Source organism: Squalius cephalus (assembly GCF_949319135.1).
Source record: "Squalius cephalus genome assembly, chromosome: 2".
Taxonomy (NCBI): domain Eukaryota; kingdom Metazoa; phylum Chordata; class Actinopteri; order Cypriniformes; family Leuciscidae; genus Squalius; species Squalius cephalus.
The window spans coordinates 58,044,061-58,064,610 of record NC_137123.1 but is presented as its reverse complement, the minus strand read 5'-3'; the positions used below and the strand labels follow the sequence as shown (position 1 = coordinate 58,064,610).

The 20,550-nt window shown below is 36.0% G+C and overlaps 1 protein-coding gene across 2 annotated transcripts; it reads left to right on the top strand.

Annotated features, from left to right (window-relative positions):
- Nucleotides 1-7,892: 7,892 nt before the first annotated feature.
- lancl1 (LanC antibiotic synthetase component C-like 1 (bacterial)) lies at nt 7,893-17,378 on the top strand. Of its 2 annotated transcripts, none has more exons than XM_079897415.1 (11): nt 7,893-8,233; nt 9,317-9,415; nt 9,623-9,740; nt 10,811-11,018; nt 11,751-11,898; nt 12,860-13,006; nt 13,115-13,294; nt 14,871-15,047; nt 15,468-15,540; nt 16,007-16,085; nt 16,176-17,378. In XM_079897415.1, exons 2-10 carry the CDS (start codon nt 9,329-9,331, stop codon nt 16,081-16,083), a joined length of 1,215 nt encoding a protein of 404 aa, XP_079753541.1. In that variant the 5' UTR covers nt 7,893-8,233; nt 9,317-9,328; the 3' UTR covers nt 16,084-16,085; nt 16,176-17,378. The 2 variants fall into 2 exon arrangements, with proteins under 2 accessions (XP_079753541.1, XP_079753542.1); XM_079897416.1 differs by lacking the exon at nt 7,893-8,233 and adding an exon at nt 8,633-8,999.
- The last annotated feature ends 3,172 nt before the right edge of the window (nt 17,379-20,550 follow it).

Sequence of the window (20,550 nt, the reverse complement as noted above, 5' to 3'; positions counted from 1 at the left end):
TCTGACTGACACTGTCCTTTGCTCACATCATCTCTTGCGGCTCGCTCGGCTCCCATCCACTTCTTTTCTTCAGCCTATTTTCCCTCTCTCTCTCATGGGGTTGCTACTGCCACCCTAACAAAAAAACATTGTCACCCCATCTGATCTGCCACCCAGATTTATCCCTGTATAAAATATAAATGTAAGCATTGTTTTCTGTATCGCATTTTAGCAGCTGCGCTTTTATGTGATGAAATAAAAAAGATTTACGGTGAAAAAATGGCAAGAAAACACGTGTGCTGCACGGATGCTCACACTATGTTGTAGTCATCTTCATTAAAAGATAGGCTTTGACTCTTGTGAACCTGTTCTTTTTGGTGAGTCATAAACACAGCACAGCCAGTGTAGCCCAATTCACAAACAAATGGACTGTTTTTCCATTATTTAGCCTATATAGTAGGCTATTATTTTCCATAATGATTCTCATTGTATATTTTGAACTGCGTCATGTAGGCTACAGTAACTATTTCTGGCACGCGAATTCTCCGACATAATAAAATGAAACACGTTAGAAGATCCTGATCACGGAAACTAATATTAGCGTTAGGTAATAGTTTAGTGTGCTGGATATTGATATTTTGTTATTAGAGGTCCAAACACCAAAGGTGAACGCTATTGCTGATGCTAACTGGAAATTCTAAACTATCAGCCATTTCCACTCAGTGTTGCCAGATTGGAAATGTCCAAGTATCGTACCAGTAGCTCAAAATTATCTTATTTGGAAGAAAATGATCGTACACGAGTCAAACCTGTACAGAATACAGCTATTTATTGACCAACAACTTCGTTCGGTAGTATAGCTAAAAGCCCGCCCGCACTTACAATTGATTGGTTGGGTCCTTACATGTGCTTCGTGAGGCACACTAGCACACACACGCAAGGTCTCTCGCTCCCTCTCTCTTCACGTTCTTCTCCCGGTAGACGTAGAATCCACAGCTAGATCAATGAGTATAGAAGCCCTATGATTACAACGACCATCATTTGAAGTGTCACACAGTTCTGAAATTATCGTACATTATAGGATTTTTTTTTCATTATTGATCGTACATCGTACAGAGGTCAAAATTATCGTACAAATACGATAATTATCGTACGTCTGGCAACACTGTTTCCACTGAAAGATGAAGTCTGTGATATTAATGTTGCCCACTAGAGGGAGCCACAGGATAAGGAATATTTTAAGCCTATTGTTTTTCTATCAGTTTCCATGAATGGAAATAAATAGATTGATCTAGTTCATTTGTTTAATAAAGATTAGTGTTCATAGAAATCTATAAAATGCTTATATCATTAAATGTTTATTTGACTTTTATATACCCTAAAACATATTTTTCAAGTTGCCAGACAGGATTAAATACATTGGTATCCATTTAAAATGAAGATAACCTTTTATTTCTCTTTTTTGAGCTGCAAATATCTTCACATTAATTTGAAATTGACTTGACAATTCATCTCAATTTAAATGTTGAATATGAGTCCATACTTACACCACATATATTATGATCACATGCTTTTGACAGTAAACATTTTTACAGGGGCATTTTTGACATTTTTATTTAACAGTAAGTGATTTCTTTTGAAAGTCAGTTGCCCTTTTTGACACCTGTTGCTAACCTGATTCATCAAGCCCTAACTTTACGTGAGGATTCAAGTTGGACTTTTCTGTTAAAACCACATCAAACGATTCATTTCAGTTGGATCGCTAATCATCCAAAATGGGCCGGTGCTTGGACCCTGATAATTACTGCTTGCAACTCTTTTGTTTTTAATTCTCCTACAGATGTTGTATGATATAATATAGATTAAGTATGTGATTGAATGCTTGTTTGCTTTGGTGTTGCTACCACTCCCAGTCCTCGTGCCACCCCATAAATAGATCCGTCCCTTCTCTCTGTGCTTTCAGATTCAGGTGTCTGTACAGAACAATAAGTATGGCTTTACTCCTGATTAAGAGTTCTCCCACTGGGGCCCTAAGACGGGGAGCCACGGCCCCCCATGCAATTAAATCAAGTTCTTTTTTAATGAGGAGTGTGTTTATTAAGTCCATTCAGGGACTTGTCCACAGAGGCTGTTAGCATTGCTCTCTGATTAGAAAGGCTAAGCAGTCTCAAGAGCTGGTAGTGAGAAAGCAGCGAGCAGAAGTTGATAATATGGGAGGTATGGTAAACAATCTATTTTCTAACAGTTAGCACCTCGGCTAGGGCCGGATTGACGGGGAGAGAGAGTGCAAAGACACTTCAAAAGGGAGGGTGGATACCAGTCTGGGAAATGAGAAAGCAAACTGTCTGGTTTAGGGGTGTGTGGCTCACTGATATCACAGGTGTAGTTTCAGAGAGGGAGACACTTTGTTGGATGGAGACAAAGAAAGTGAGTGAGGTAGGAGTCAGGCCAAATATACCTTGTGTTCCGTGGTGTCATAGGTTTCGGATACGATGCTTATGACAACACTGCCACCTATAGGCCTGCTACGATTCAGCATCCTGGGATCTGATCACTGAATGTGCTTTATTACAGAGTAAAAGAATAGTTGTGAATAGTGAGAAGTTGGTCGTGACATTATGGTTAGCCTACTGAAATTTTTCACTGAACGAAGGTTAACGTGAAGAGATTTCAATTTATCCCTTTTTTTTTTTTTTTTTTACTTCTGCCCCGCAGAATATATAAATATATATATATATATATATATATATATATATATATATATATACTAGCCTATTATTAATATAATATTATTGTTGTTATAGTTATAGTTTTTAAATTAGGTTGTATTTTTATATTTTCAGTTATAATTTTATTTTTAATTAAAATTGTATTTATTTATTTTTAGTTAAAACATTATTTTGCAAAGTGATTTTGTCGTTTTTATTAGTTTTAGTTTTGTTATATTTCTATGTAGCTTTAATTTATGATTATTTCAGTTTTAGTAATTTTAGTACTTAAACTTAAACCTGTGTTTTTCCAAGTTTCCAAGGCATTACTTTTATCTAATATTTTATTGGCAATATCAATCGCCATCTTGCATCTCAGTTATCAAAAATGACCTCAGTATATTATATTTATTGTTTTGTAATGCACTATTTTTTTTCTAAGCAGAAGCTATAATAGCCTATACACGTAGCCTAAAAGTATGAAAATTGAGAATTAAAATTAAAACATGATAAAAGTTTGTCTGTACATTATCATTTACATAATCATCTTAGATAGGCCTCCACATGTAAAAAAAAAAAAAAAAAAAAAAAAAAACACCTTTTCATGATGATTTGTAATTTACTCACTTAACATCCAAGTGGACGTATATGTGAGAAAAATAATACGAATATTTCTGATTTTCATCCTCTTAATGTAATTCGTAGCTCTCAAAACCAAATCCTTTGTTTAAAGGGACACGCGCTTAGGGCTTTTCAAAACACTCAATATTAATCTCCAAGTGCGTCTATTGGATATTTAAAACTTTTCTGAGTGGTGAGAGACAGGGATTATATACCTGTGCAATTACCTCTAGATCTAGCCATTGTTCCCAAACTGCAGTAATTATACAGGTGATTGCCAGCAGAGAAAAACCATTGTTCAGACTACAAATTCCATACACTGTCGTCATTCACAGTGTTAAGTTAGCCAATGACACCAACAGTAATCATCCTGTAGAGTAGATATTCAAACATAATGACCACCCACACGCTCAAACCCATTCAATGGCACCGTAATCACAAACATAACAGAACTATTCTTTGTTAAACCGTGTTCCATGCTGTAGGTCGTTCCGCACAAAGAACGGGGCTGAACTTTGTTCTCTGAGGGTTAGTGTGAGAGCAGTGAAGAATAGAGAGGAGATCAGTATTCAGGCTGAGTTCTGTCATGCTTCTATTAAGTAGGAGAGTGGCAGTCTGATTATCCACTTTGTTGGCAGTGGTGGGAGTGGACTGTACTGGGCCATTTTTGCATTAACGTTCTGATCAAATTTTCATAACTCAATTTGGCGGAGGTTTGCATGTGGAGGATTGAGCACATCTGTAAAGCTCTCTGGTGCCTTTGCCCATGCAATGCAGCTTCCCCATGACATTGACAGTCCCTTGATTGTGCTTATGCTGCACGCATTTCATGATTGCCCAGAGGTACATTTTGTTGCTCAGAGGTTGCACTTTAAAATACCCTAGCAACCACCCAGAACACCCTAGCAACTGCCTATTAATACCATAGCAACCACCCAAAATACACCTAGCAACACCATAGCAACCAAAGAACACCCCAGCAACCGTCTAGCAACGACCTAGCAACCAGCCAGAACACCTTAGCAACTGCCTAGCAACCACCCAAAACACCTTAGCAACCCACTAGAAACACCCTAGCAACCGTGGCGAATTTTGCCACTGCAAGCACCACTCACATTTTCTTCAGGAAATGTACATTCTAGTTTCTAATATTATCTTTTAACTCTTTGTTGCCAACCAGCCAGCGTCCGGATCGCGTTTAGAACGATGATTAAAACGTAGCTGGAATATCGAGTCCATCAACATCCCCAAAGCTTCACAGTCTTATTTGTGTATTTGTGATTTATGCTGTTTAATGTTTGATTATAATTTATTGCATTATTTTACATGTGCATTAGCAATGCTTCCATTGCTCGTTTGTGCTTCTTCTTCGCCTGTGTTTTGATCCGGAGATTCTGTACTATTTGAGAAGTATAACAGTCAGTGTTCATCTTGAAATATTACTAACAATATGCAACTTATTCTTAGGTTTACTTTATAAAAATCAGTATTGTTTCACAAGGGGGATGTTTTTGGAATTATACTAAAAAGACTTACTTCCTTAAAAAAGTATATACTGTACATAACAATATTATTGTAATACTGTATGTTTACAAGAAAATACTGTTTTAGTCATTCTACTTCAATTTCATGTTTAATTCAGTGTGTTACTTGCCATTTATTTGTAATTATTTGTGAAATTTACTTGCAGTGTCTGTGTGAAAATTGTTTTAAAGTAAATCCTACACCATTTGTTTTATATGATTTAAGGAGACGGTTATACAGAGCTAAAACCTATATGAATATTATTTGATCTTGTGAGAATTTGTTGAGAAATCTCTGTCTTGTGATCCCAGGCTATCTTGGCAAATCTGAGCACACTGAGCCATGAAAACTGAACTGAAACTGAGGAGATACGTGAGGAAATGTAAGTATATGTCTCTATGTCGTTCCTACGGTGTATTAAGAAAAAGTGTGGATTGCATTTCCAGTGTTGGGGGAACGTATTACAAGTAACGCGAGTTACGTAAGCACATTTCTTTTTTCAAGTAGTAAAGTATAGCACATTACTTTTAAATTTACAACAAAATTTGTTGAGAGTAATTGGGAGTAAGTGCAGTGGCGTTGTGTGTGCGGTGTGAACATGATGCTTATTCTAGTCTAAATTTAAGCAGGAATTTACTCATCTCACTTGCACAAAAACAGATTCAGTATTCATCAAAATAAATAAAAGCAGTGAAATGCAAACTCAGAATATTACGCAAACCTGCAAAAATTAAATAACACAAATATAGGCTACTTTATGTATTTCATCTATTAACCAATGTCTTTGCTGCTGACCTTCGATTCTCCAATCCAATACCAATCAGCAAAAATGACTTAAACATCACATTTCTTTCTTTTTTTTAAGCCCTTTAATGTGCTCTTTTTGTGAAGAAAATGTACACACTTTTGAGTGTGTAGCAGAATAAGCTTTGGGACATACTATCACGGCATAAAATTGTGTCTTTAACAGACGCTCAGTCCCATAGTTACGTGCATTCTGTCACTGAAACTGGCCTGTCAATCATCTTGCCACAGTTAACATCCTCCACATTCAATTTGATTTAACTTTGATCTGTCGTGGGTCTTTCATGCAGAGAGCTCTCCTAAAATGTTTGCAGAATGATACATTTATTGGCAAAACGGATCTTAATAGAAGTTCACATTGTTGTTGCAGATGAAATATAACATGGATAACATTAAATTCATCTTATTTTATCAGGTTATATGCCTATTATTAGTCACTCAAACCCAAAACTACCAAATAACAAAAAATGTATTTATTTATTTAGTACGTATTTTTCACCTGGGCATTCAGGAAGATTTTGCAGTAGGAAAGTCCAAATATTATAGGAGTTATTTAAGAACAACCAACGTCTCACCACATAATGACAACCACATCCTTCAATTCTGCGCTTTTATTTTTAACATGCACTCATTCATTGTTGTTGTTTTTTTAAATCATGTAAAGTTACGTCTTTATTGGGACAGAACTTGACAGATTACATGACTAAACTACATATCAAGCATGCAACATATCTCATCTGTGCATTAATGGCTGTTATGTTAAATAAAGTTGACTAATTAAGGGAGGCAAGTTATTTGACCTTTGAACAGCGTTGTTGACTCATCTTGCATGCAATTCTCAAAACGCCCAAAAGATTGGTGAATCCGATGTTACAAAACCAATACTTATGGGAAAATGCTTAAATAATTCAAAATGATTATCATTTGATCTCTATAATAATATACATGAATACCACAGAGATCATAAAAGACATCAAAGGGCTTTTGTTGTCAGCTCTATTCATGAATCTCCATCATTTGATGACCTAGTGACCTATAAAAGTATACAGAAAAATGTTCCACACCAAAACCTTATGGTCAAAAACAAGGCACTTCTTAAACCGAAAGATATGCATGGTTCCTATGGGATAGTGATTTTTCAGGTCTGGAAAAGTCTAAAATTAATAATAATTTGATGAAATTTTTTTTTAAACTAAGGATTTGTTTTGAGTGTGTTGCCTTATCTGAGACATTCAAACAACAATTGTTTAGATCTATTAAATGACTTTCAAAAATCACAAAGAAAGGTCAGGGTAACGTTGGATAACACGATGCATATGTGCATGTTTTCTTGAGTCAGATGCATCGCTGAACATCAGCCTATCAGATCAGAGCTCCATCGCCATGGCAGCAACATGATCACGCTCTACAGTGTTTCAGGATCCATCATATCATTCAGTCCCTCATGAATTATTTAAGTTATGATTAGGCTCTGCAAGGATGTTAGAGCAAATCAGATAATACAAATTCAAAAGTGATCGTATACCAGTAATTCGTTTTTCAAAGTTTCTTTTAATTAATTCCTTTGTTAAATGCTATATGCTTTACTAAGTATCTGAACTTTATCTGTGTCTTAATATTAGAATTCATGAAAAGAATGAACTAGTCAAAGTTGAACAAGATGAATGCAAATGTTTTATATTTACTCACACATTTCATTTTATATTATTCAAATAATTAAGCATATGACTGTAATAAAAATGTGTATTTTACTATTATTTTTTAATACCTTCTTAATTGAGAAGTGAGAAACTGTAGCTAGATAGATAGATAGATAGATAGATAGATAGATAGATAGATAGATAGATAGATAGATAGATAGATAGATAGATAGATAGATAGATAGATAGATAGATAGATAGATAGATAGATAGATAGATAGATAGATAGATAGATAGACCCACATAATCTAATGTGGCATTCTAGTTTCATTGATTGATTATCTAGGTTGTTACTTTTAAATATTTGCACTGAATTACATTAATAGAAGCAATGCTTCTTAAATTTCTTATTGAGGATCACAGTTTACATAACAGTTTAAAAGTTTAACTTTGGCTTTAATGCAATGAAAATCTCTACAACAACAAAAAGTTATTTCCTATTTAATCTCAACTGTGAACTAAAACCATTATCAGTTTGTGGCCTCAGCTAAATAGTGTAGTAAACCTCCTGGACACCAGATGGCTGCAGTGAGTCATATAAGCAGAGCAGCTTCCTGTCTGTCCTGACTCGAGCACCGCACGCATGCTCAGTATCGGCAGTTCGAGCTCATCAGTTCTCTCTGCACAGCAAATCTTCGTTCACTGTACTGTTGGAGTCACACATACTGGTTTATTTCGAGTCGGAGTGATTGTTAGGCACCACCGAAAGAGAGTAGCTTTAGTTACTTGTGAGTCAGCGCTTTCTCGAGACTCGAACCGTTTAGAACGGTTCACTCCGATTTGGTGAACTAGTTCGACCAGTTCACTAAAAAGAACCGGTTCAAAAGAACCATTTGCTCAAGAACCGGACATCATTAATGATCAGACGTGAAGAATTCTACAGCGCACTCATTCACGGTATGTTCGCTGTTATGGAAAAAACGTTGATTTTGAATTTATGTAGCTAGACCGCATTTGATTAACACATTTATAATCTATATATACATCTTTTCTGTGCTTAAGCTACAATTAGCCTCGTATCGCTCGAGAGTGTAGAAGGGTTCGTGTATTTCTAGACCTCAGTTTTATTTCCTAAATAATTATTCACAAATAAATGATTGCAGTTTTATTAAGCTGATAATTAAGCAAAGATGGAATAATCTCCATCTTACTATTGTGTAACGGGCCTCTGCGTATTCATGCGAAAGGCCTTGAAGCCCGTTTCACGCCGCACGCGTAAGCAGCACGTATTTTTTTTTTTTTTTTTTTTTTTTTTTTTTGGCCAATGTCACACTTCCGGGTTTTAACTTCCGGATTGGCCCACGCAGGATAAACTTTTTTTTTTCCGTTAACAGCGATGGCTGAGCCTAACAAAAGCCATTTCGGAAATCAAAGTCTTTGTACGATATCATTAAAATGTCTTGGTGATTTATTAGTAAGACTAAAAAGCTCTAATTAAGAGCTAAATGTAGAGTTAATTCGAAATGACTTGGTTATATTGGTGCGACTGTTTTTACATGCAGAGTCATCATGCACAATGTTATTCGCTACGTATTTGGGAAGTAATCGGCTGGCATCTCTCTTCTTACTTCTCCGAATGTATGAGATCGTGGAAATGAAGCTTTAGCTGATTTAAATTCACTGTAAACCACGGCTTCACGGGGCACATTGCTTTTAGAAAACGGTTTGTCCATAAAAATAATTAATTTATTCATAAAATAAACACGCAGCAACAAAAACATCATATTGATAACAAATTGAATCTTCCTTCAAGCAATGTAGTTCTTCAGGAACAATTCAACAACAGACGCAGTGGCGCAGTAATATTTATGTAACGTTAATGAGGTCACGGTGTATGTTTTTATATTATGCTGCCATCATAACAGTAGCTTCGAACACGGCTCAACCAATCAGAATCAAGGACCAGAACTATCTGTTTTAGATAGGGCATCTATCCTCTATATCTATTCATGTTTTTAATCTGTGCTTTTTTTTCCCCAGATCACTCCAAAAATGTCTGAACCACGGGCCTTAAAGAATCCCTACCTAGATTATACTGGGCCTGGATGTGCACAAGACCTGTTTGACATGCAGGGAAATGTAAGTGATTCCAAAAAGCAGCATAGTACTACTGAATCTTACAAATACTATGGTAATCTTAAAAAATAATTGGTATACCATAGTATATATGAATATGGTAATCATTCATATCCTTCCCTGAATTACAGTAATACACTGCTTACCCTCTTGTCATGCCTGTATTCGTTATCATATCTGATTTATAAATCTTATTTTTCCTCTGTGCAGTTGACCCAGCATTTTGCCAGCTGTGTAAGCAGTAAGATTGGTGAGCTTATGGCAATCATGGAGAATGGACTGAAGACCGCTGACCCCAGAGACTGTACTGGCTACACTGGCTGGGCAGGTGAGAACACACTTGCAGATGTATTAAACAAAAATAATTATTAATGCATGTTTAGTGAAATTGTATATGGCTTAATATCATTGGAATCAGCCTCTATAGATAGGGCTGCTTAAAGGGATAGTTCACCCAAAAATGGAAAATTCTGTCATTATTTACTCAACCACTTTAGGCATTCAACTATATAGGGATGCACCCATATAAATATAATACTGCGCTCGTACTCGAACTCATTAAAATGCTTTGATACCAACATCCGATACTATACGGTACAAAGCTTGTGACAAAGAATCACCGACAACAGAGCGGAATGGATTTATCAGAGAAAGATGTCTATGAAGTAAATATATCGAATTAATAGAATGTTAAACAAATTAAATATTTCTGCCTGTATAGCTGCTGTGTGTGAGCTAATAAGTTAAATATGCGGAGCGGATTGACTGCGCCACGACACAGCTTGTTGTCGATGTGCAAGCTTATCGAGTGCACATCCATTTTTCACGCATTGCTGGAAAGTATGTAGTTTGGTCAGATATGTCAATAGCAAAGAAGTTAAAACGGGTAACGTATTACTAACTGAACTGTAGAGAGAGAGTGTGTGGTCTTCTGTTGCATGCTCTTGATTGCTCACTCGGCAGTTGCAGTGACGCAATGACTTTATCAATCAGCGATTGGCTCTTTTATCCTGAAGGCGGAATTTCCACCATATTGCACTTCTCCCTTTTGCATCGTCTTTGTATATCTTAATCTTTGCTATAAGTAACTTTGCAAGTTAACTTGTTCTTGTTAACTTCCATTGTAAGAACAAAAAATGCCAAATTCAAAATTCCATCTTTTGTGTTCAGCAGAAGAAAAAAAGTCATTCAGGTTTGGAACGACATGAGGGTGAATCATTTTTGGGTGGACTATCCCTTTAAGGCATGCGCTGGTATAACTTTGTCCGATAAATTGAAATCTGATTGTATTATAGTATTTGTTTTAAATGCTTTATTTTAGTTCACTTCTCATGTTCATGGTTTCATATCATGAAACTACTTGGCCCGCATTGCTAAGCCCCCCTCCCCCAACTGCAGGCATTGCCCTGCTTTACCTGCATCTCCACAGTGTCTATGGAGATCCCTCTTACCTCCAGAGGGCCCTGGACTATGTCAACCACAGTCTGAGGAGTTTAACCCAGCGCTGGGTGACCTTCTTGTGCGGGGATGCAGGTCCGCTGGCTATAGCGGCGGTGGTCTATCATCGCCTCCAGAAACCCCATGAGGCTGAGGAGTGTGTGAACAGGTCTGACCCTGCTCTACCTCCATCTTTGTGTATGTGTTGGGTCGGTGACATTACTCTTCAAATTAGAATTACACGTCTAAATAATCATATTAAAAATGAATTGTATACTATTTGTGTCTGCTATTCAAAGATGTATTAAAAATGTAATTCATAGGGACCATTTTAGTATTTCTGAACTCAAATTTATTTTGATTATTATTTGAAATAATCAGATGTCTTATTAAAGAACTGAATTTCTTAAAAAAGGAAAAGATTAGCAGTGAGGCGCTTCAGCCAACTCACTCTTTAAAGGATTTCTCTCGGACATCCTTATGTCACTGACCCATGTAAACTTGATAAACATTGGAAATGTTGATTATTTAAATAAATGAGGAGAGTTAAATATAATTTACTTTAGTCCTAAAAGATGATATATTGAAGGAATAACTTTCAAAATGTATAGTTTGTTGTCTGCTGTCCACATTGAGTCTAATGTCTTGTGTTGTATGCTTTGGATTGCTGGCTTGTTTATAGCTTAAAACTACTTTAATAGAATTGCCCTGGAATACTCCCAAGAGCTTGTGTTCATTAAAAATCTCATATTAGGATTCCAGGATGAGGGTGTAATGTGGAGGATTTTTTTGGTCTATAGGGCAGCTCAGCTCTTTTTGTGTCCTGTTTCTCTTTCCCTGTCTTGACAGGATTTCATTCCCAGAGGATCTTATTGTGATCTATTTGCTCGAATGTTTCCAGGCTGCTGCAGTTGTACCAGTCTGTAGTGCAGGGGAAGGGCAGTCTTCCTGATGAGCTGCTTTATGGGAGAATGGGCTACCTTTACTCCCTTATGTTCATTAACCAGCAATTTCAGCAGGAGAAGATCCCCATTCAATACATTCAACAGGTCAGTCACATTTATTTGGCCTCGAACCTGAACAAAAGCACATGAAATCAAATTTTAACACAGGAGAAAACAAATAATCCTCAACATGATCAAAATGTACCATTTTTTTATTACAACAATAAATGCCTCTGGTCTTATTGAGAATAGTCATAGTTTTAAGTCAAATGTAATGCATTTCTCAGTCTATACAATTATTTCTGTCATCTGTTGATGTAACCATGAACATGCAGGCAGTGAAAAATAATAAATCAAAAATGTCTGTTTATATTCAATATCAAAAGTTGATATTGTAGCCTAACATGCATAATCCAATCTAATCCAAATGGATAAAACCAAGCCTACATTATTTATTGTTTAAAGGATGTAGTTTTCAATGGCTGGTAATAAATGTAGAAAGCAGGGCAGATGACCAATATATTCACTTCCGTTCAAATGTTTGGTTTCAGTAATATTTTTCATATAAATAATGCTTCTATACAGCAAGGATTAAAATTGGTAAAAATTAATAAAATTGATCGAAAGTGACAAAGGCTTTTATAATGTTACAAAAGATTTCTATTTAAAATAAATGCTCTTCTTTTGATCTTTCTTTTCATCAAAATATCCTCTTTTTTCCAAAAAGTATATAGTTTTCAACATTGATAATATTTAGAAATGTTTCTTGAAGAGCAAATCAGCATATTAGATTGATTTCTGAAGGTTCATGTGACACTGAAGACTGGAGTAATGATGCTGAAATTCAGCTTTGCGTCACAGGAATAAATTACTTGATTATATTTTACAATATTATTCTTTTCAAAATAAAATTCAAAAGCATTACATATTGGAACTGACAATTGACATTGAACTTGTGAATGGCTGACAATCTGAAAATATTTTCAGCTTAAGACTCAATATTAAAACAGAAAAATGTTGTGAAAGTGTGTATGTTGTCTTGAACATGCACGTGCATTTATTTCAGATCTGTGATGCTGTAATGGCTTCAGGGCAGACCCAGTCTCAGAGGAACAAGATCCAGGAACAAAGCCCTCTAATGTATGAGTGGTATCAGGAGGAGTATGTGGGTGCCGCCCATGGCCTGTCAGGGATCTACTACTACCTGATGCAGGTGAGCACACTCACAATACATACATTATTGACTGAGGAAACAAACAATTGTTGTGGGAAAAAATGATCACTTTGGTCATTCAAACAAACAAATTTTCTCTCTCTATAGCCTGGGTTTGTTGCAGAGGACAGGCTTTCGTATCTAGTCAAACCCAGTGTGAACTATGTGTGTCAGCTGAAGTTTCAATCAGGCAATTACCCACCATGTGTCGGTGATTCTCGGGATCTTCTGGTGCACTGGTGTCACGGCTCTCCAGGAGTTATCTACATGTTGATACAGGCTTTTAAGGTACAGATCTCCACGTCAGTGGTTTATTTTGAAGTTTTACTCATCTGTAGTTTCAAATAGTCACTCTTTAAAAGTGCGAAATTATTTGTGTTTTCATGATATATATGCATGTATGTGTTTGAAGACTTCAGATGCAAATATCTCTAAGTCTGTCTGACTAGGGATGGGTATTGAGTTTGATACTTTTTCGTTGTTTTTTTAGCACCGACCAAATTGCCTCGATACCATCGAGTATCAAAAATGTCTTGTCGTTCGGTACCAAATTTCGATACCTAAGGGGTTAATCTCGTCAAGGTCATTAAGCCAATTAGCATGCAGCGTGATCTGCTGCGTCGAGACATCAAGGAAAAACACTAGTTTACGCCGGTTACGCCCAGAGACGTGTCTCACACGTGTAAGCGTTCCAACCCCTATGGATGGAAAAGATCTGAAGTGTGGCTACATTTCACCAGGCTCGATGCCAACAGCGCGCGATGCAATAACTGCTGCCAAGACTGACAACACGACAAATCTGATGAAGCATTTGACAGTGCACGGAATAAACTCGGACTGTAAAAACTGGAGCGCGTCACAAATGAACCAAAACTCAGCGTATAGGCTACTTGCTTCAGACATGAGAATTAGGCATATGGAAAGCTTGAAATGTCTGCTTTTAAACAAACCAATTTGAATCGAAGGCAAATACTTTCTGATTATGTAATCCAAATGAAAGGTGCATTTCTCTCTATATGCGCGCCCACACACGTTCACTATACTGCGGAGATGACGAGTCAGCTTAAGTCTGTAATAAGTCAACAAACTGGAAAAATAAAGTCAAAGTTGTGTTTTTTTTTTTAGGTAATATGTAATGTAATCTTGTTATAACGGATTTAATAAAATTGGTATAGAAAAAAAGCTTCATTCAGGAACCGGAATTGATATTGAACATTTTTTAATTATGCCCATCCCTACATCTGACATTTTGTCTTTTAAATGAGCATTTTTATCAGTCAGTTATTGAAATGCCTTACTTTCAAAAAGTTCCCTTTAGTCAATTATTTGTTTTTTAACTAATTTGATTGTCTTTTGCTGCAAAACCAGTCCATGTGTGCTTTTTTTGCAAACAAACCCAAGTCCGTCTTGTTTCGCTTTATCATGGATTGAATAGAGCTTTTCTTTAATGTAGGTTATGTCCTATTCTCTCAGAGTTACAGCAGCACAGAAAACACTGTTGTGTTCACAAGCTACTCGTGAAATCCTGTCATTGCCACTGTAATGATTTTCTTAGAAAGGGCAGAAATTATGAGGTTGACAATGTTTCCTTTCACCAGTGAGTGAAAAGTGAGTTTTTTTATTTATTTATTTTTGAGTTCAGCATAAGCCCTAGTTTTTAACTGTTTTTAACTATTACAGTGCCATCAAGTGTGAGTAAACCACATTATACAGAAGCCTCCAAGTATTTGGACTTGAAGTTATTCACAAGTATTAAAGATCATACTTGTGAATAATTTTCTGCCGAATGCATTGTTTGCAAACGCATGGAAGCGTCATATTGGTGTCCAGAACAGAAGTCTGTATAAGCCGTGTTCCTCCTCAGGTGTTTGGTGTGAGGCAGTATTTGGAGGACGCTCTGCAGTGTGGAGAGGTGATCTGGCAGAGGGGTTTGGTGAAGAAGGGCTACGGTCTGTGTCACGGAGCTGCTGGAAACGCTTACGGCTTCTTGGCCCTTTACAAGGTCACGCAGGATCTCAAACACCTCTACAGAGCCTGCATGGTGAGTCTGACCCCTCTCAAGCTTAGAATATATGTCATTTTAGTTTTCTTGAACTTTTTTTTTTTTTATGAAAGTTTTTTAAAAGCCTTTTTAAGTACAGTAGCAATACATTTTCATGAAGTACTCAATTATGAAATACGACATTATATTTTTGATTCACGAGACTTTGACTAGCATTATAAGCGAACTCCAGGGAAAACTACAATAATTTGTAAAGAGTAAATCCCTATATGAAGCAAGACTTTTATTCGCATGTGAAGTCAAATTTTTTTTTTAAATAACTTTGTCCTGGAGTTAATTCATAAGCATATGCTTAAGCATATTCTGCGATGATAAAACATTGTGCTGTCAGGAGGGGACATGTCATTGCCTGTTGTGTGTACAGAGGCTTGATGGGATTTGATGTCTTCTCATCTGCAGTTCGGAGACTGGTGCATGAATTATGGAAGACATGGCTGCCGGACTCCCGATACACCATTCTCATTGTTTGAAGGTAGAGTAAACATTATACATGTATATTTACATTAACGTTCAAAAGTTTGAGGTCGGTAAGGTCTTTTTTTTTTTTTTATCTTATGCTCACTAAGGCTGCATTAATTTGATAACAAATACAGTAAAAACAGCAATATTGCGAAATATTTTTACAATTTAAAATAACGGTTTTACACATTTAAACATATTTTTAGATAGTTCTAATATGCTGATTTATCATCAATGTTGTTCAATATCACAACATTATCAATATTATCAATTATTCTGGATTCAACAGAAAAAAATACTGACCCCAAATTTTAAATTACTTTTTTTATCCTTATATTTATGAGAAGTGAGTTGTTGTTGTTTTATGTTTGTGTATGTTTTGTGTTCAAATTCTGAATAGTGAGGATTACAAACATTTTATTTTACACCGGTTTAATTAATAACTAAAAACTTCACTATTTTCATATTGTCTCATGAAGGAATGGCAGGAACAATTTATTTCCTGGTTGACTTGCTGCAGCCAACTAAAGCCAAGTTCCCTGCTTTTGAGTTGTAAAGGTAACTACACCTCTGATTTGAAACATTTGACTATCCAGACATTACTTATGCAAATAAAACCCTTGCTAACTTCAAAGTGCCTCTTTCCAGACTGTTCCGGATCACTGAGGTTTTTTCGCTTGAGCTTCCTAGAGCTGGAAGAACGCATCCTCTGATGGTGGAATAGTACTGTCTCACTCTGCTTGTGCGTCTGCATGCTTTGGATGGAATCTAGGCTTTATAGATGAGAGTTCTTTGGAACTATAATGGGAAGCTTTTTAAATATGGTTAACAGATTGAACTTATTTTGTTTTTGTGAATTTTTGATGTTATGGGTATATGTTTGTTAGTATTATTTGTATTACTAAGACTCAATGAAAATGACTTATTTTGATGTGTTTGCTAGAATATATATCGATATGACAGCAAGGTAAAGTTTAACATCTCTTTAAATTTGTGAACTAATTGCACAAAAGTGACTGCTTCAAAATAACACTACAATACAGTGTCAATATGCTTTCAGTTAGCTTAAAGGAATAGTTCACCCAAAAAATGTACATGCTGTAATTTACTCACTCTCAAGCCATCCTAGGTGTATATGACTTTCTTGATTCAGCCAAACACAAACCGAGTTATATTAAAAAAATATCCTGGCTTTTCCCAGCTTTGTAATGCCATTGAATAGTGCCTGAGTTTAAGCTCCAAAAAGCGCATCCATCCATCCATACATCATAAAAGTAATCCATCCATCATAAAAGTAATGCACCTCTTCTCTTATATCGAAATCCAAATTTTTCTTTTATGATTTTATACTTCTAATTCGTGACTTCTCTGCGCTTCTGCATTTACTCTCGTGGTTGCTGGAAGCCATGAATTATAGTTTATAAAGTTTTAAATATGGATCATTTTCTCACTAAAAGAAGCCATTTATTAACCCCCTGGAACCATATGGATTGCTTTCATGATGGATGGATGAGCTTTTTGGAGCTTCAAAAACTCACTCATTATAAAGCTTGGAAGAGCCAGGGTATTTTTTAATATAAGTCTGATTGTGTTTGGCTGGAAGATGAAATGCATATACACCTAGCATGGCTTGAGAGTGAGTTAATCATGGGATCATTAAAAATTGAGTGAACTATTCCTTCAATGCTTTGCTTTCTGTATTAGTAATGTCTTTTTTATTTCTTGATAATACTAGTAGTGATCAGAGGATGTGCTGCAAAAATGATTTTTTTTTTTTTTTTTTTTTTTTAAATGGTGGAACAATCTGTTAATATTTTCATCTGCACAGCAATAAAAATAAGAAAAAGAGTATTTTTTTTATCTTTGTTGTCATTCTCGCATCACATTAAAGGTGCAGTAATAGCGATTTCTGAGAAACGCTGTTGAAAGTGCATCGGACTGAGTAGCGCGACACTTGTAGCCAATCAGCAGTAGGAGGCGTGTCCACTCATGATGTGGGAGGAGAGATGGATATTTGAAGAAAGACTAGAAAGAGCTGGCTGAGAGACATTACAATAGAGAAAAGGTCAGAGGAATATTACTGGGAAAAGAAGGGTGATTCAGGCAAGAGCTTTAGACACCCGGTAATATTAGAAATATTCCTGCGCTGGCGAGACCGAAGTGGTAAAGCCTGAACACAGACGTCAATGTTGCGTTGGTTCTGCTACATACGTGGGTATCATTAGTTTTGCTATGCTTCACAGAACCAAGATATGCTGCTGTTGTAGTTACAGGACAGTTTTGAGTGTCACTGAAGATAAAGAGACATCCACTCTTGCATTGTGTGTTTGTGCATTTTGGGGGCCAACCAATGAAGGCAGGGGTGTTTTCCTTTGGGCTGATTTCAAATATCAAGCGTGTCCAGAAATCGCTTACTGCACCTTTTAACAATGTCAAGGCTTCTAGAAGTGACTGCCACAACCATTTGTCTCCACTGGATGGAGCTATACAACTCTGCAAGTTAATGATTTAGTACAAATCTTTGGAAAGTTAGTGTTTATTTTTTTTTTTATTTTTTTTTTTTCATTTAGCTGTACTTCCTTTATGCATGGGTGCCTTATTTTATTTCAAACCAGTCAATGAAAGAAAATTAAATCCACTGGCCAATATACAGACTAACACAATTCAGTTCTCAATCCAGAGGTCTTTGTATATTATTCATCAACATGCAAATTAAGCAGTTCGATCAGTGGGTAGCAATTTAAAATTTTCACTTTTGAAATTCCAAAAGTCTAACCTCAGGTCTTGATTCTGGAAAACATTTGTATACCGGTTATCTGCCTCATTAATCAAAGTAATGACATGTTTATAATGTCATGTGTATCACGTTTTAAGTAACGGATGCTGTACACAGAGGAAATGAAGTATTAAATCAATCAGAGTTCTTTGTTTTTAAAAATATTAATATTTAAGCTTATCATATACTGGCTTTTTTGTAGTTTTGTTTAACGTATGTCATTCAAATGTTATATAGTCAGTAATATATATATATAAATATATATTTTTTTTTTTTAAAGGAAATTAATACTTTCAGCAAGGATGCATTAAATTGACGAAGCAACAGTATAGACACTGACATTGCTACAAAAAAAACCTATTTCATGCTGTTCTTTTGAACTTTCTATTAGAAAGAATCCTCAAAAATAAGTAAACATTTCAACATTGAAAATGTTTCTTTAGCAGCATATCAGCATAGAATGATTTCTGAAGGATCATGTGACTGAAGACGGGAGTAATGATGCTGAAAATTCAGCTTTGATCAGGAATAAATTACATATATATATATATATATATATATATATATATATATATATATATATATATATATATATATATATATATATAAATTCACATAATTACTGTTTTTATTGAATCCTATTTCGATCAAATAAATGCAGGTGAAATCCCCTTTATTTGTATTAATTCTAAGTCACACTGGCATCACAAAGGAAGAGAGTTGAGAAGGAATTAAATTATTCCCAAATGGTGTAATATATAAATGTTGTAATTACAAATGGCGCATCCCATCTACATCCCACCAGGATGATGCAGACTTGGCTTATTTATTATTGAATTGAAAAAAAAGGATTGCTTTACCTTTTTTCCACAAGTGTTGAAAGTCTAAATCCTAAACCGTAAAAAAAAAAAAAAAACCTGTTTCAAACTGCTGAAAATAAAATTTGTAATCAAAATGCAAAACAGAAGCTTTTTCACTAGCGTTCTCAGTCTTCTGGAGCCCACTATGTATTTCACATACAAAGATCAGTGAGTTGACAGGTCATTTACTCTCACTTGAAACCCTCTGGCAAATCCAAATAAGGCTCATACTTTCTCAAGGGCTGATGGACAATGCTTGGCCCATACGACAGCTTTTTTTAAACACTGGACTCCTCAGTGTTCCTTCCAGCTGATCCGAGGTCAGTCTTGCTCTATGTGGAGTGTAATTGCACCGGTAATCCCAGAGATCTGAGGAACTGAACCCGTGTCAGAACAGAGCCACGTAACCTGAGCAGCAGCTTTACGATCTGAAGTTTGCTCGCTTAGTTGGGCATGGGGGTATAAGGGGCTGAGACGTGTCAACCACCCTTGAGGTGCTACCGTCCCTCTCAGAGAAACTCTACACCCCCTAAAAGAATGGCTAAATATAGAGCTCATCTGCCCAGGGGCGAGGTTTGCAGATCCATGGCTTCTGCAGCGTTCAGAGAGAAGAGTCGATGTCTCAGGGCGGGAATGGAATGTCTCTTGCAATGGTAGTTTGTACAAACATCTAATTGACTGGAGCATAAAACAGCTGAGATCAAATAATATTTGGCGAAGCCCTGCTATGCCACCGCAGACCCCCTGTTGGAGACCCCAGGCTTAGATTAAAGTTATATATTTCTCTTAAACTTTTATTTTCAGTGTAGTATTTCCAAAAAGGTGAAATTGGGGCCTGGAGATGCATATTAATGATTTACCTTTGGAAAAACGAAGGCAGGCTCATCGATTCGTAGAAAAAAGAAAGAAAAAAACCCTCAGGTCAAAACCCTTTTGTTTGCAAACAAAGAAAAATGTATTTTATCCCTCATGTTGATTAAACTAGTGGATAATGAGTTATTTTGCAGAAGCTTTTAGCTCCAAAAAGTATCACAAATGTAGTTCTGAAGTATTAAATATGTAATACACAACACTCCAGATATTGTAAAGTCATATGCGAGGAGCTCATGCATACGCTGTTAGTATAGCCGTTATCATCCTAATAAATGTATATAGTCTCTCTCTGAGCGCACTCTGTTAGTGTGTTACATCAGAGCATAAACTCATATCACAGAATGAAATGAAATGTATATAAAATATAAACCACTGCACTGAATGCACTGTATATAAAACTCTTAAAGGGATAGTTCACCCAAAAATGAAAATTCTGTCATAATTTACTCACTCTTATGTTTGTTCCAAATCTGTATGAGTTTCTTTCTTCTGTTGAACACAACATAAGATATTT

Bases quoted from the DNA above. Each gene is read 5' to 3' on its own strand.
- lancl1 (XM_079897415.1), top strand. From the start codon at position 9,329: ATGTCTGAACCACGGGCCTTAAAGAATCCCTACCTAGATTATACTGGG. The intron at 11,019-11,750 runs GTCTGACCCTGC...GAATGTTTCCAG, and splicing joins GCTGAGGAGTGTGTGAACAG to GCTGCTGCAGTTGTACCAGT. The intron at 11,899-12,859 runs GTCAGTCACATT...CATTTATTTCAG, and splicing joins CCATTCAATACATTCAACAG to ATCTGTGATGCTGTAATGGC.